The sequence below is a fragment of the Camelus dromedarius genome, chromosome 32 (genome assembly GCF_036321535.1).
Source record: "Camelus dromedarius isolate mCamDro1 chromosome 32, mCamDro1.pat, whole genome shotgun sequence".
Classification (NCBI taxonomy): Eukaryota; Metazoa; Chordata; class Mammalia; order Artiodactyla; family Camelidae; genus Camelus; species Camelus dromedarius.
The window spans coordinates 6,099,174-6,113,332 of record NC_087467.1 but is presented as its reverse complement, the minus strand read 5'-3'; the positions used below and the strand labels follow the sequence as shown (position 1 = coordinate 6,113,332).

At 49.6% G+C, this 14,159-nt stretch overlaps 1 protein-coding gene across 12 annotated transcripts in view; it reads left to right on the top strand.

Annotated features, from left to right (window-relative positions):
• Positions 1-14,159, top strand: part of FHOD3 (formin homology 2 domain containing 3) — a 411,734-nt gene that overhangs the window by 349,242 nt on the left and 48,333 nt on the right. For all 12 annotated transcript variants that reach the window (XM_064481498.1, XM_064481499.1, XM_064481497.1 and 9 more), the window contains one exon: positions 825-1,705. In XM_064481498.1, coding sequence (XP_064337568.1) covers positions 825-1,705 — 881 coding nt within the window. The remainder of the gene's footprint in view (positions 1-824; positions 1,706-14,159) is intronic.

The following is a 14,159-nucleotide window of genomic DNA, read 5'->3' as shown; positions in this document are numbered from 1 at the left end:
GAGAAGCATGGGAGATGCAGGACAGAAAACTGTTGGAGTGGTTTCCAAATGCCCAAGTGGAGCAGTTGACCCCTGCTAAGAGGACGGTTTATCAGTTGTCACAGGAGGGAGGCCATGGTCGGGGCTCAGGTGCAGGTGGATGGGAGGAGGCAGAATGGAGACCCTGGAAGATCTCTGACCTTGTCTTTTAAGCTGCTGAACTGGGAAGCAAGGCCATGCTTGCAGAGGATGAGATGACGGGTGGAAGCTAGAGGAGAGAGAAGGTGTGTGACACGTCATGTAGAAGAGGTCACGGATGGGACCGCCAGGCAACATGATGGGTCTCCCGAAGACTGGTGGCTGTGAACTTGCAGTGTGACCAGTGGCGGGGTTTGTGTGTTTCTCTGGGTGCTTTGGCTGTGCTGGTGCAGAGGTGGGGTAGGGGGCGTAACTCCACAGCCTTTCCAACACCTGCTGTGGATGAGGTGGCATTTCTTTGTCTTGCTGTGTCTAGTTAGGGCAGAAGCCCCTGGGTGGCTCCTGACCAGCTGTCATGGGTGGGCAGGCAAGGTCAGGAAAATTTCTCCCATGAGCCTAGGCCAGAGCCACAAAAAGTGTCACACCTATAAGTGTCTTGGGTCCTAGAGTGGGTCATTGGCACTTTGATGCAGCATCTTTCTGGTCAAGAGCATCTTGTCAGCCATGCGTGCCTCCCTCTTCAATTGCTTTATTTCCATGTCTCCCTGAGTCACTCTGTGTGTAAAGCCCACGTGTTGCCTCGTTGGTTTTCTCGTGGTATTGAGGTCCGTGCCATGTTCTCATTTTTTCCCCCCATATACTTTCAGGTTTGTGGTCCACGGGTGTTCAGGATGCCGGAGTAAATGAGCAGTGTGGCGACATCCTCACCAGCAAACGGTTCATGCTGGACATGCTGTATGCCCATAACAGAAAGCCCACGGATGACGAGGAGAAGGGGGAGGGCGAGACCAGGAGGCCTGAGCAGGGGGCGGAGGCAGTAGCCAGCCTGGCCAGTAGGATATCCACCCTGCAGGCCAACTCTTTCGTCCAGGATGAGAGCGTTAGGAAGGTGGACGTTGACTGTCTGGACAATCGGGGCAGCGTGAAAGCCTTTGCTGAGAAATTCAATAGCGGGGACCTAGGGAAAGGGTCCATCTCCCCTGATGGCGAGCCCAATGACAAGGTCACCGAGAAGGCATCTGTGCAGCCGAAGACGGAATCTGACTACATCTGGGACCAGCTCATGGCCAATCCGAGGGAGCTCAGAATCCAAGACATGGACTTCACCGACCTGGGGGAGGAGGATGACATCGACGTCCTGGACGTGGACCTGGGTCACAGGGAGGCCCCAGGGCCCCCTCCTCCGCCCCCGCCCACCTTTCTGGGTCTGCCGCCCCCGCCCCCTCCGCCCCTGCTGGACAGCGTGCCTCCCCCTCCAGTCCCCGGTAATTTATTGGCTCCTCCTCCAGTGTTCAGTGCTCCTCAGGGCTTAGGGTGGCCCCAGGTACCCAGGGGCCAGCCAGCATTCACCAAGAAAAAGAAGACCATCCGTCTGTTCTGGAATGAAGTGCGGCCGTTCGAGTGGCCGTGTAAGAACAACGGCCGCTGCAGAGAATTCCTGTGGTCGAAACTGGAACCTATCAAGGTGGACACCTCCAAGCTGGAGCACCTGTTTGAATCTAAATCTAAGGAACTGGCCGTCTCCAAGGTACCGCTAGCATCCAGCATGCTTCTTGATTTGCAGAGTTCCTTTTAGCTGTTGGGTAGAATGGAGAGATGCGTTGTACATAAAATTCCCTGCGGGTTGCTCTTGCTGTTTGCTAAAAAAAGTTAGTGAGTATAAAAATCTGATCTTTAGTACAGAACTCTCTGTGCCACATGCTAGTGGAAGCTGAATGAGTGAGGGACGTTTCTTAGCTAATATGGACACAGCTTACTAACACCATTACACAAGGTGGCTTTCAAAGCACCCAATAACCTGGAGGAAAAAACCAAAAGACAACTCTGGGAATGTTAGCATGGCCCAAAGACAGATGTTGGCATTAACTAGGCAAAAGGAGACTTGCTAAGTTATCAAATACACTGACTTCAGCCATGGGATATGTTACTTTGTTGATGATGGTTGATGGTAGTGGTTTGAACCTCAACTGTAACCACATAATGCTTTCACAAAGGCAATACCCCGTGTGACATTTCTTGAGAGAATCCCCTGGCTGAGTCAGCATGCTACAACCATTTGGATGCTTCCAGATAGCCCTATTGTTAGCATCCTGTAAACATGACACTTGAATCTAGAGTTTTTAATTTCTTATAAATGTTTGAAAGCCTTGTAGGCATTGCTGCTTTGGGATTTCAAACAGAGATGTTCTGTCCACTTTTATCAATGGAAAGATCTATACGTGAAGTTATTGGGCATCAAAGGTGAAGCCATGGCTACTGAAAACTGATGAAGGGGCTTCGTGATGCTGGACCACAGATTTTATTTCTAATGATTTGCTTCATTAATTCAGTCTCCTTCACATAAGTCTTAACTGATTTTTTTAACACTCTTACGTTATTCTGGGTATATTACAGTTTTAAAATAATAATAATAATAATAATATAATAATAATAACAACAACAATAATAATACAGGTTTAAGACTGTCTTCTCTTCTCAGGAACTAGGGGTATGAGAAAATACTTTGTAAAGTTTAGAGTAAATGTGGAAGAACTTGTGATTGTGAGTTAATTCCAGCTCCATGGGCTGCTCCATTTAGCATAATTTTAGATGAGTATTAAAGCTGCCTGAGTTGGGCTCCTGACCTACCAGTCAGGCACCGATTTGGAATCAAAAGGTACGTGCAGCATCCTCAGGACAGGAGCGCCCTTCGACGAGGGGCCGAGTGATGGGGGTGGTGCCTGTGTGATGCTGAAAGGCTAGGTTGGAGCTGTAATTGGTCGACTTCCTGTTAAAACCTATGCTGGGGGTCCGAACTGCCTGTTCCTCTTCCTGAGTTGGCCTTTACCCTCGTGCTGACTTCTGCCCTGTCCCAGCAAGGATGGGAATCTCAACCATTTCCAGCCTCAGAGATCCCCCAAGTCAGAATTAAAGTTTTCTCCTGTTTGTCAATCAAACTGCCAGGATCCTGTATAGAAAATCATGCCCATTGATCGGTCCTCTCCTTCAACTGAAATCAGACCTCTTGTCCTCTCTTAGGAAATATTGCCTAGGGAGCTGATGTTGGGCACCCGCTCTCAGTGCCCCTGGGTCCTGACTTTCCCAGGACCAGTCACATGTGGTCATGAGTTGTCCACATGCCCCCTCCAGTTCTCACAGCCGGGTCCGGCACCTGGGAGAGGACTGGCGTGGCTAGGTTAAACCAGCAGTCTGGTGGCCTGGAGCCACCCAGGGCTTGACCTCGCTTTCTCCACCAATCGCTGATCTGTTGGCCCGTTTCCTTCATCCTGCTTCTTTCCAAGTGATCTCCTCTGACTGCCTCCACCCTCCGGGCTTCCCCTGGCTGCTTCTCAGCCTTGGAGGTTCCTGGGGGCGGGGGGGGGGGGTTGCTGGCTCTTGACCCAGGTGGGAGCAATAAGAGGGAGTAACAGTTTGGCAGTGAAAGCATGTCTGACTTCATTTTTACAAGGGGAATGGCAAGGTTAAATCTTCCCTGAGAAGACCCAGAATGGACAATTCACTTCCCTCCCTCCATCCTCGTGGTCCCCCTGTGGATGGTGATGAATCTGATTGGTGTCTTCTCAGGAGCCCAAAGTTCTGTTCTTGCTGGAAGTAGGTGGCAGCCTCTTAAAGTACTTTATTGCCTACCTAGAGGACCAATGTTTGCCTCATTTTTATAAAGTGAGAGCAGAAAAGGAAAGTAATATATCAAAACATTTTCCAAATTGATTCCAGAATGTGCCCCCAATGGGACCTAAGAGCCCATTTTGGGGGGATAGCAAATGTGAGCAGGGGCTAATTTGCCAATGTTACAGAAGGTGAAAAGGCAAATTGGAGAGTTGAATTGATTATGTGTCTGTTACCAGTACAGGTAATAACCAGTTTTACTTCTGTTTCTAATCCTCGTCTGTGATTTTCATAAAACGCAGCTAAAAACAGCCACTTCCGAATTCCAGCTCATGAGAAGTTTTTCATTAAACACAAGAGAGCACAGCACACATAAAATAGACTTCGCAAGGCAGCACAGGGCAAAGGGAATCAGTTTTCGTTTCCATCAGAAAACTTACACCAGACCTTAGTTACAGGGCATAGTTATGACCGCCCGAGTCACCCCTGAAGATTCGTGTGCTGGAGCCAAGGCTGGGCTGACCACTTAATGGAAATGATAAGAACAGACAGATGTGCTCTTTGGTTTTCTTTCCAAATAGTTTCTGGAACTGGATTGACTTTTCTTTCTCAGCAAGAAATATATATAGCTTTTTAGCAAGATGACTTTAATTACGTTTTGTGGAGAAAGGCAGAAATCCTGTGCTAAATTTCATCATGTTGTGTTTCTGCTGCCGGTCTGAGATGTGGAGAATGGCATAGGAGATGGTTAAAATGTCCCCAGAGAAGGATGTCAGGGCAGAAGGCCCGTTGCCGGGGGTGGGGAGGTACCTTCTGTGGACTTGACATCGCCCAGAGAAGCCCCAGGAAGTGGTCGTCTTCAAACCTGTGTGCTTAATCCAGGGTGGCCAAGTCCCACCTGCCCCCAGAGGGCAGCTTTTATATCCCGAGTTCCAGACAGACCGCAGGACGTCTGGGTACCTGAAGGAAGGAGGGGACCTGGTTTCCCCTCTGGTGTCTCATTGCTGTCTTACTCCCCAGCGTTCACTAGATTTATCATGGGGAGGGGGCTCCAGGGTGGATTTGGAGAAATCTGTTCAACTTTATTTACCTTGAAGTTTTGAAACATACCAGAAACTATTAGCCCTGACTTTTTAAGAAAATCCAGAGATGATGATTTATCTGATCTGGAGTAAGCCCCAGCCTGGGTTGTCTTGAAGAGCTCCCCAGAGACTCAACGCAAGTTGTGAACCATTGATTTAAAGTGAAAAGTGAGGCACCAGTGAGGAGGACATTGCTCCCACCACCACTGTCCACGGTGACCCCTCCACCCTGCCAACCCCCTGACTCCATTTTATTCTCCTGAGAAGAGAATAAAATCTTCCTACCCTGTGTTTGTGTTCATGTCATAAGGGAACATGTTATTTATTCTACCTGGGAATTCCAAACCCAACTTTGGGACTTGACTGGGGTGATCACGCATCCTCGTGTACCCAGGATAGTCCTGGTGTATTTCTGGGGTCCCAGCATCTAATTAGTAAGAGCACTCCCGTCCCCTCTCAAAAGGCTCCTGGTCAGGGCACTGGGTAAACCACATTAACACTGGAAATGTACCTGTGTTACAGCTGTCCTCTGCTAGGAAAGGCCTAAAGGGTGAATAGGGGAAATTAACATTTTTTCCCTAAACTTGTCAGTAAACAAGCCTATTCTGGCAAGTTCTGCAGAAACTTTATTCCTAACTGAAGGTCTTCCAGCCTTTATTTAGTTGGCTTTGTTGTTGTTGTTGTTGTTGTTTTGCCTTTGGCCTTAATGCTTTCCCACGTGTATCACTGTCTGGCTTGTTCCAGGACTTAGGAAAATTCCATACTGGTCACATCTTTATGGCCTCTGTATCGTGGCATCACTGTCATTGTCACTTTCTCAGCAGACAGCTTTGAAAATATCCTGTGGCGTCACCCTCTTGGCAGTTAGCAGGGAGTGAGGAGGAATGATTTACCATTTCTAGAACTCGTGCCTCGCCGAGCCAGCCCCGGGGTCGGTGGCAGGGATGCTGAGAAGCATTTTGAGAGGTCAGTCGCCTTTCATGGAAATGCTCTGAAACTTAGCGGTATTCTCCAAGACTCTGAGTTCTCTTCATAAATCATGTCCTCAGCCCAGTTTCTATTTTCGGTGCCAGCACCCTCTGGGATAACAAGTTCTATGTGCTGAATATCCACTTTTTAAAAATTGCCTCCTTTATTTCTAGTAAAATTGCTCTTTAAAAATTCAAAGGGGTGATCCTTCAGGGCGGCATTTCAGAAAACTTTGCAAGGCGAGCCCCGTCCACCTGCCTGGACGGCGAGCCTCCACGGTCTTTGCTGGTGCCCCCCCCCTCCCAGCTGTTCATTTCCTCCTCTTCCCCTGACGTGGGAGTCAGGGCTTCCACGTGGCCCTTCTCTGGACCTTGATCCTCTTTATCAAAGGGCATTAACCCCTGAGTGTCCAAGGACAGGCTCTCAGTAACCGACAGCTCAGCTCCTGGTGCTGGGATGACCTTGGCATTAGATGGGCATGTCAGGCTCATTTTAACATCAGCGCAGACTTCCTGCATCATCTGTAGCTGTGGGGACTTTATCCCACATTATTCATAAAAATGACAGACCTTGCTACATCTTGGAATGTTTCTGTATCCTAAGAAGTGTTCACTTACCCCTGCCTTCTGTTCCCTGTTTTTACATTGCATTCCTCTTCTGAAAAGAGCAACTTCCTCCTCATCTCAAACCTTTAGACTGTTTTAAAGTCTAAATCAGTGACTCTGGTTACACAGACATCTTTCAAACTTCTGTGACCCTGTTCTCCCTCCAGACCAAGGAGATCAGGATCCCTGAGGACGGGACCCAGGCATCGCTGTTGTTTAGAAGTGACTCCATGGGGACAGGAGGGTATATAGCTCAGTGGTAGAGCACATGCTTAGCATGCATAAGGTCCTGGGTTCAATCCTCAGTGCCTCCATTTAAAAAATGAACAAAAAAAAATGGTAGGGAAAAGATAAGAAATTTAGAGAATGAATCCTGAGACATGAAAAAAATAATAAAAAATAAAAGTGCCCCTTGGGATTCTCTTGTGCACCCAAAATTGAAAAGCACTGGTCTAAATAAACCACATTTTCTGGTTTTCCTTCAGAAAGTGTCGGTAGATTGATCAAACAGGTTTGGTCTTCAGATAAATGATGTTGAGTTTCTCCCAGTTAGAGGTGGTGACTTAACGTTTGCCCACTCAGCCATGGAGGCAGCTACGTCTCCTGGCAAAGAAGGAGAATCTTCTGTTCTTTCTCCAGACCTCCCCTTTCCATTAGACCTGGAGTCCAGGCTGTTAGCCTCAGAGGGAAATTTGGCATGTGAAAATCACCACAGTATTCTCCTCCTTAAAAACAGAAACCAGGACGTTGGCTACCTTCTCCTTTGCAAGGCGGTCTGCAGTACCACTCCAGGCACGCCCCTTTTCTAGATCTGCTCCCCGTGCAGGGTTTCCAGGTGCCTGGGGGTCTGCACAGACTCTTAGGAGCATCCGTGGGCTATTTTCATTCATCCGGGAAGCCCCAGCAAGTTGTCGTGTCCCAGGGAGGCAGCTCTGCAGGCTGAGTCTCAAGTCCTTGCACTGTCCCAGGGGCTGCCACTATTTAGGGTGGGGACACTGCTCTGACCTGCCATTCCTATTTATGTAGGCTCATTTGGTCTATAAACGTGGTAGATGCCTTAGTTATGAAAAATACACGTTGGTAGACCATATATTTTTTAAAAGGATGACTTGGGAGTAAAAGCAGCTGAGAGCTAATTCTTAGAAAGCATGATTTTCCAGGTATTAACCTAAGTACTTTACCTGCGTCAGTACCAGTGACACTAGCCTCATAGTCCCAGTAGACACATGCCTGTCCTTGCTGCGGGCCAGGCATCATTCTCACTGAGTGTCATCCATGGTCTCATCTCATCCTCACAACAAACCCCGCACTCAGGGTAGGTCGCAGAGAGGACATGAGGCAGAGACGTTCAGTGCCTTGCCAAGGTCACTAGGCTGTGAATGCATCAGGCCCCCAGCTGACACCCCCCCGCCCCGGGTGACTTGCTGCTCTGGATGTTATCCGTTCCCCTTCAGGGCTCCTGGGTCTGTTCATGCAATCCCGGGATTGCGTCTTGTTCTGGCTAATTCCAAGTTCATGCTCGGAACACTTCATTGTGCTCTTCCCTTGGGGATTTTAAAATCTTGCCATTTTTAAAAAAGACTCTCTCTTTCCCCTCAATGACCTATATATGCTTTGCGACTGAAATTTTGAATTTCATTTAGTCTGGACTCTACCTCTAGCTGTGTGACCTTGAGCGAGTTGGTCAACCTCTCTGAACCTGTTTTTGCCTTTAGAGGGTGGAGGGGAGGAAAGAAAGAAACCAGGCCTGATCCCATATGCCTGACCTCCTGGGGGTGTTGAGTGGACCCAGTGCAACAGGGGGAAACATGCTTGTGTGCTGTGTTAACAAGCGTGTCATTTTTTATTCTATTGCTTTTCTTACCCTTTGTCTCATGTGACTTTCCTGAGACTCCAATGTGAGATTCTATATTAACCTCTAAGCTTAATGGCTACTATTTAGCATTAAAATTTTCCTTTCCACCTTCTCCTAACTGCTGCCTGAATACTCACCCTTCTCTTTTCCAAAACTGGATGATAATGAGGAGGAATTACGGTCTTTTTCCTCAAGATGTTGAACTGCATCTGGTTGTGGTCACTCTTACGTGGCCCACGTTGGGGGTCACCCAACCCCGATAACCATTCAGAATCAAGTTTGTCTCTGTGTTTGCAGGTTCTGAAATACTTGTTCTTGGCGGCAGTGATCTGTTCTACCCGAACACCTGACTTGCACGTCTGCTCCCTGCAAGGCAGGCAGGCTTCCGTCTCCGCATCTGGACTGGTGGTGTCCCCTGGTCCCCCTGAGTGGGCCTAAATGTCTGGTTTAATGTTCTAGAAAACATCCCTGATGTGTGTGACTTTCTGCCCCTTGGAGGGGCTAAGTTTGCAGGCTCCTACCTCTTGGAGCTGACTGGTTCTAGAGGGCCGACCCCAACCCATGGAGCTGGTCACCAGGTGAATGCAGGCTGCAAGTCACAGCGCTCGCCCGTAAGCCTTGGCAGTTAGCAATCACTCCTTCAGCCGACTGCCTCCTCTGTGCTTCTCAGAAATTCCGTAACTCTTGTGGCCCTGGGCGCTGCCTGTTTGAAGTCTCCTCCTGGAGGGGCTCACTTCTGCTTTCTGGAAGCTGGACCCTCAGCCCTCTTGGACAACTTGGGAGAAAGCAGCTGAATTGCCTTCGTGACCTCCGTCCTGGCCGTTCTCTCTATGAGGTCTCTGCTTGCCTCGACAGCATCTCTCTCCCCAGAGGATAACCTCTATCTTGCACCATCTTGGCTGTTACACCCTCTCCCCAGTCCCTGCAGTCTTCTTGGCTAAGTGCAAAACAAAACAAACAAAAGTCCTGCATTCTATCCAAGCCTGGAGCATTTCTCCAGAGGCAGTATTTCTGGAAGGGCAGCTGTTGGCACGTTGGAGCTCCCTGATGGCTGTTGCTCTGAAGGAAGTGCTAGGTGTTGCTGCCTGGTTCTGCCCAAAAGTTCAGCTTAACTAGGCTTTCTGGAAGCAAACTAGAGCCTGGCCTCGTCCCAGAATACCCGTTCCCCTTTAAAGAAGCAAGTTCCTCTTTTAAACTCTTGGACATACTTGGGAAAGTTGCACGTTCAAAGACATCCCCACTCTGGTTTCCCCCATTCTTCCTCACTTCTACCCTTTTGCTGGGGCAACTATCTCACCAGATGTTCACTTCCAGCCTAGTCTGGCATCCTGTGCCTGGAGCCCGAGCCCACAGCCGTGTCCAGCAACATCCTCTCGTCCCTGACAGATCTTGGGACTCGAGGGCAGAGATGTGGATGGCTGACTTTTATAAAAGAATTGAGGGAGAAACTCGTATTTCCTGTTACCCCAGGACTGACCATTGGTAGCACCCAAGTATGCATGTTTTCGTTGGTCCCCATGAAAAATGTCCCCACTCAGGGAGTAGGCACCTCGTAGGCACCGAGGAAATATCCATTTAAGGGAATGAGATCTGTATCAAACAGAGGCAACAAATAAATAAATATGGGAAGACACCCTACCGCTCAGAGCCAGTCAGAAGACTGAGCTTGCTTCTCAAGCCTCTTCTGCCTCTGCTTAGGCTTTGCTGTTATGGACTGTCGCTGATAATGCCTTGACTCCAGTCAGCAAAGGGGGTCTCATGGGGTGTGGCGTGCTCTCACCATGGTGACCCTTGGCCAACCCCACAGCAGCCTGGGTTCTTGCTTTCTGCTGGCTTTTTTTTTTTTTTTTTTTAAGAAGGAAGATGTCAGTCAATCCAGTTTGTCATGATGTTAACCTACCATATTGGGTTGTTGTTTTTTTGACTTAAAGTTACTTTCCTTGGTTCTATATTAGAAATTGGGCTTTCGTAACGGATTGTGACTCACTGATCTTGCTGTGTTTGTTGGAAAGCCCTGGGCCATTGTACGAGAGCTTTTTCTACACTGTCTTTCTATTCTGTTCTGTCATTCTTAACTCTTCCAGTGCCAGTGCTGCTCATTTTAATTTTATCTGTTTTATAATAAGTTTTATATCTGACTGGGTAGATACCACATATAACTTTACTTAGGGATTTTTTTTACACATATATTCTTTCATAATAACTTTAGAATAGTTGGAATTTGATTAGAATCATTTTAAATATATGCTTTTATATATACATTTTATATATATTTTAAAAGATGCACGTGTGTGTATGTGTGTGTGTATAATGAGAGGTGCTGAGCATCCTTACAACGTTGAGGCTTCCTACCCAGCAACATGATATTTCTCATTTGATCACATTGTCTTTTATTGCTCTCAGAATGTTGCCATTTCCTTCAAGTAGGCCCAGTATTGATAGATTAGGAGGATTCAGGATTGTGTTTCTTTGTTTGGGTGTCGTCTCGGGAGATGTGGTTGATCTTCTATCAAATGCGAAATACTTTCTGATCTCCTGCCTCGAAGCATTGTCTCCTGTCACCCTCCCAAGCCCTGTTCCACCTTTGCCCCGTCACATCTTGCCCGGTCCTCTCCAGATGCCTTTGGAGGGTCATCCAGCATTTCCTAACCTCCTTTACAAGGAACATTCTGTCTTCTCTGCTTTATCTCCCCTTTCCCTCATTAACCAATTTCCTATTTTTCTTACTTAAAACAATGGACAGTCACTGACTTTCTGATCACAGAAGTCCGATAAGGAGTTGAGTGTCTGAGAGTGACTCTTAGCAAGAGTGGGGTGGAAGGGTTGAGGGTGAGAAGAAGCTGGAAGCAGGGGGCCGGTGGCGGGCTGCTCTGGGAGCCTGCCACCCAGGATCAGGCTCAGGGTGGAGGTGGTGGGAATGAAGGAGGGGGCAGGAGAGGCTTTGTGGAAGAGGATGGATGACAGTGACTCAGACACAGGACCAGGTAAAGGAAATAAAAGTCACTCTTGCCGATCTGGGGCTTTGACACCAAAAGATGATGGAAATGGATCAGAGCTGATGATTGCTAATCCCTAGACGTGCTCCGGGGCACAGAGAATTTTGGCTTGTTCTTGCAGACGACGCTCTGGGTTGTTGTGGGAGGGGAGGATAGAGGGGGGACAACCCCATATGACCCCCTCATCTCAGGCAGAACGCCCCACCCCAGACACTTGAGAGGTCAGCAGCATCCAGTGGCGCCTGTCTTGATTATCAACAAGAACATTTAAAATAGCCCTTGGATAAAATCCAGAGATTTAACTGTTCAGTTTCAGATACGAGTTTACTTCTTATTCCTCCCTGTGTGAAGCGGGAAGTGCTCTGAAAGCATCCCCGTAACCTACGATGCCCAGTGGCTTGCTGCTTACCAACTTTTAGGGGGCTGTGTGGGTGTGTCCACGGGAGTGAACTGAGTTCTGTTGAGAATGGGGACAAGGACATGTCGGGCTCAGAGCCACCACATAGGTCTGTGCAGGTTGCTTGCTGCACATGGATGCTGGCTGAGGGGGCAAGGCTGAAATCTGAGCAATGCTTCTCTCTCTTAAGCTGTCTGCCATGGGGCTGTGTCTCCCTGGACTTGGGCATCTTTTTCTCATTTGCACAAAGGCTCCGTTGAGCTGGGCCTGCCCAGGCATCTCTGCGGACTCCTAGTATGTGTAGATGGGCTGCTCAGGGCTAATGATTCCAGCGAGTCCCTGCCTTCCCATAAATGCCTCCAGCACGGGAGCCTGACTGTGGGTAGCTGCCTCTCCAGTGCCAGGTCCCAGGCTGCCTCTGTCTCCCATGCTGCCGCCCATCTGTGGCTTCATTCCTTCTGCTCACGAGTCTTCCTGCTGCACCTCTGGGTCTCACATCCACCATGTAGGCAGGAAGAAGGAGGAAAGGCAAAAGGCATGGCCCACTGGGTCTGTCCCTTTTTAATCAGGAAAACCAAAACGAGAACTGCCAGACTTAGCTGCAAAGAACTGCCAGGGAGGTGACTGATTAATGGACATGTCACCAGTCTGAAAAAAATCAAGGTCCTGTTGGTGAGCAGGGAAGAAGGCATGGATGTTGGGCAGGTGCCCTGCAGTGCCCGGAGGAGGGCACACCCCGGTCCCCAGTGTGGGCATCGCAAGTCATAACATCCCTCTTCACTGCCTGTGTTCAGCATTTTGTCAAACCTTCCCACATTCCTTCTTAGCATTCCATACACAAAATAATGTCTTAAATTAGACTTAAGCTACATTTCAGGGCTCCTGATAAGCTTATCTGATGACATATACAGGAGACAGTGTTCCCCTGCAGAGGCAGGAGGCATTTATGCCACATGTCCCTGGGAGCCCCCTGTCCAAAGCTGATGGCCACACCCACAGAAATTATTCCTTCTGGCCACCAGGCCCCCTAACAGCTGGGATGCTTTCAGTCATTTGCTTCGTGAAGAAATTGTAATTTATCCCCCGATGAATATTTAAGGGCCTAACGTAGAATTTTAGCAGTTGGGTTTGGAAGGGCTCAGCAGGACTTAAAGGGCCACAACCTGTGTCTCCTTGCCAGCTCCCAGCCTCCAGTGTTGCAGGCGGCCAGCTTCTCCAGACAGCGTAGCTGCTCCCAGACCCAGCCCGGTTCCCTCTTCAGAGAAGAGGTTGAGGCCTTGGCTCAGGAAACTGACATTCAGCAGCTCTCAGCTGCTCAGCTAGGGTCTGCCTGCAGTGGAGTCTGAGCAGCTGGTTCATGGGGTCCCCTTGATGTGGCCCCCCAAACCTCCAGCCTCATCCCTGGAGGTTCTCCGGAATCGGACAAAGGCATCTCCCTCCGTCTCTCCCAGCCCCAGGCTGGTCCTAGACATTCTTCAGGGTCCAGCTTAGGTGGCAGGCCCTCCAGACCGTGACCCCCTCCACCACCAGGTGAATTAATTCCTGGTAGCTGGGCTCCCTCACACGGTGAGCACACCCCGTCACCGTGCTGAATGGGTCTGACCCATCCTCGTCACCTGGGTTTGTTTCCTGAATCACAAGCATCACCCTCCAAGCCCCGCTGCCTCCAGGGAAGCCGCGCAGGCACAGGGAGCTTGGAGAGCCGGGTCCCTCCACCTGTCCCCGCTGCCACCTGCTGTTGGCTTCCCGAGAGCTGAAGGGGAAAGCCGGGGCCGGGGCATCACAGCTCTGGGCAGGGGTGAGCGTTGGCTCAGCACCTCACACACTTCCTGGCTTCTGGCCACGTGCTGCCCCTACGGACACCAGGCCTGCAGGGAGGCACGCACAGCAGGGCTCTGTGCACATGCCTGGCCACCTCTCCTCCCTGCCCCCCTCCTCAGCCCCTTGGCTGGTTTATCCCTCACTCCTCTTCACACCCCCTTCATGCGGCAGCAAAGATGGAAGTGCTCAGGCATTCAGGGCGGAGGATGTTGGACTGATGAGAGGAGCCCCTGGGATCCAGGGGGGTGACCGGCCAGCGATGCTGGATTCCCCTTCCTGGCGCCGCCTCCCCGGCGCGTGTACCGGCTTTCTCCATCTCCAGGCACACACCGCTCGCTCCGGGGCCAACCGAGGCACATTCCGACACCTCGCAGCCCACAGGAAGGGAACTCTGAGAGCTCTGAGTTTTGTTTCCACTGCTTCTATGGAAAAAAACAGGGGTTTTTTTTTTTTCTTGCAAAATATCACATTTTTCCCAATTGAAGGAAAATCCATTTTCTTTTGTAATGTGTCTGACTCGAGAAGTTCCACTGCTGACCTGCTCTTGGCGGCTCCTCGGGCCTAATCCCTGGTCTCTCCGCTGTGCTGAGCGGTAGCCAGGCCTTTCCTGACCTGAATCGGGGCCATTTGTTTTCATCTCTCAGTAAGTAG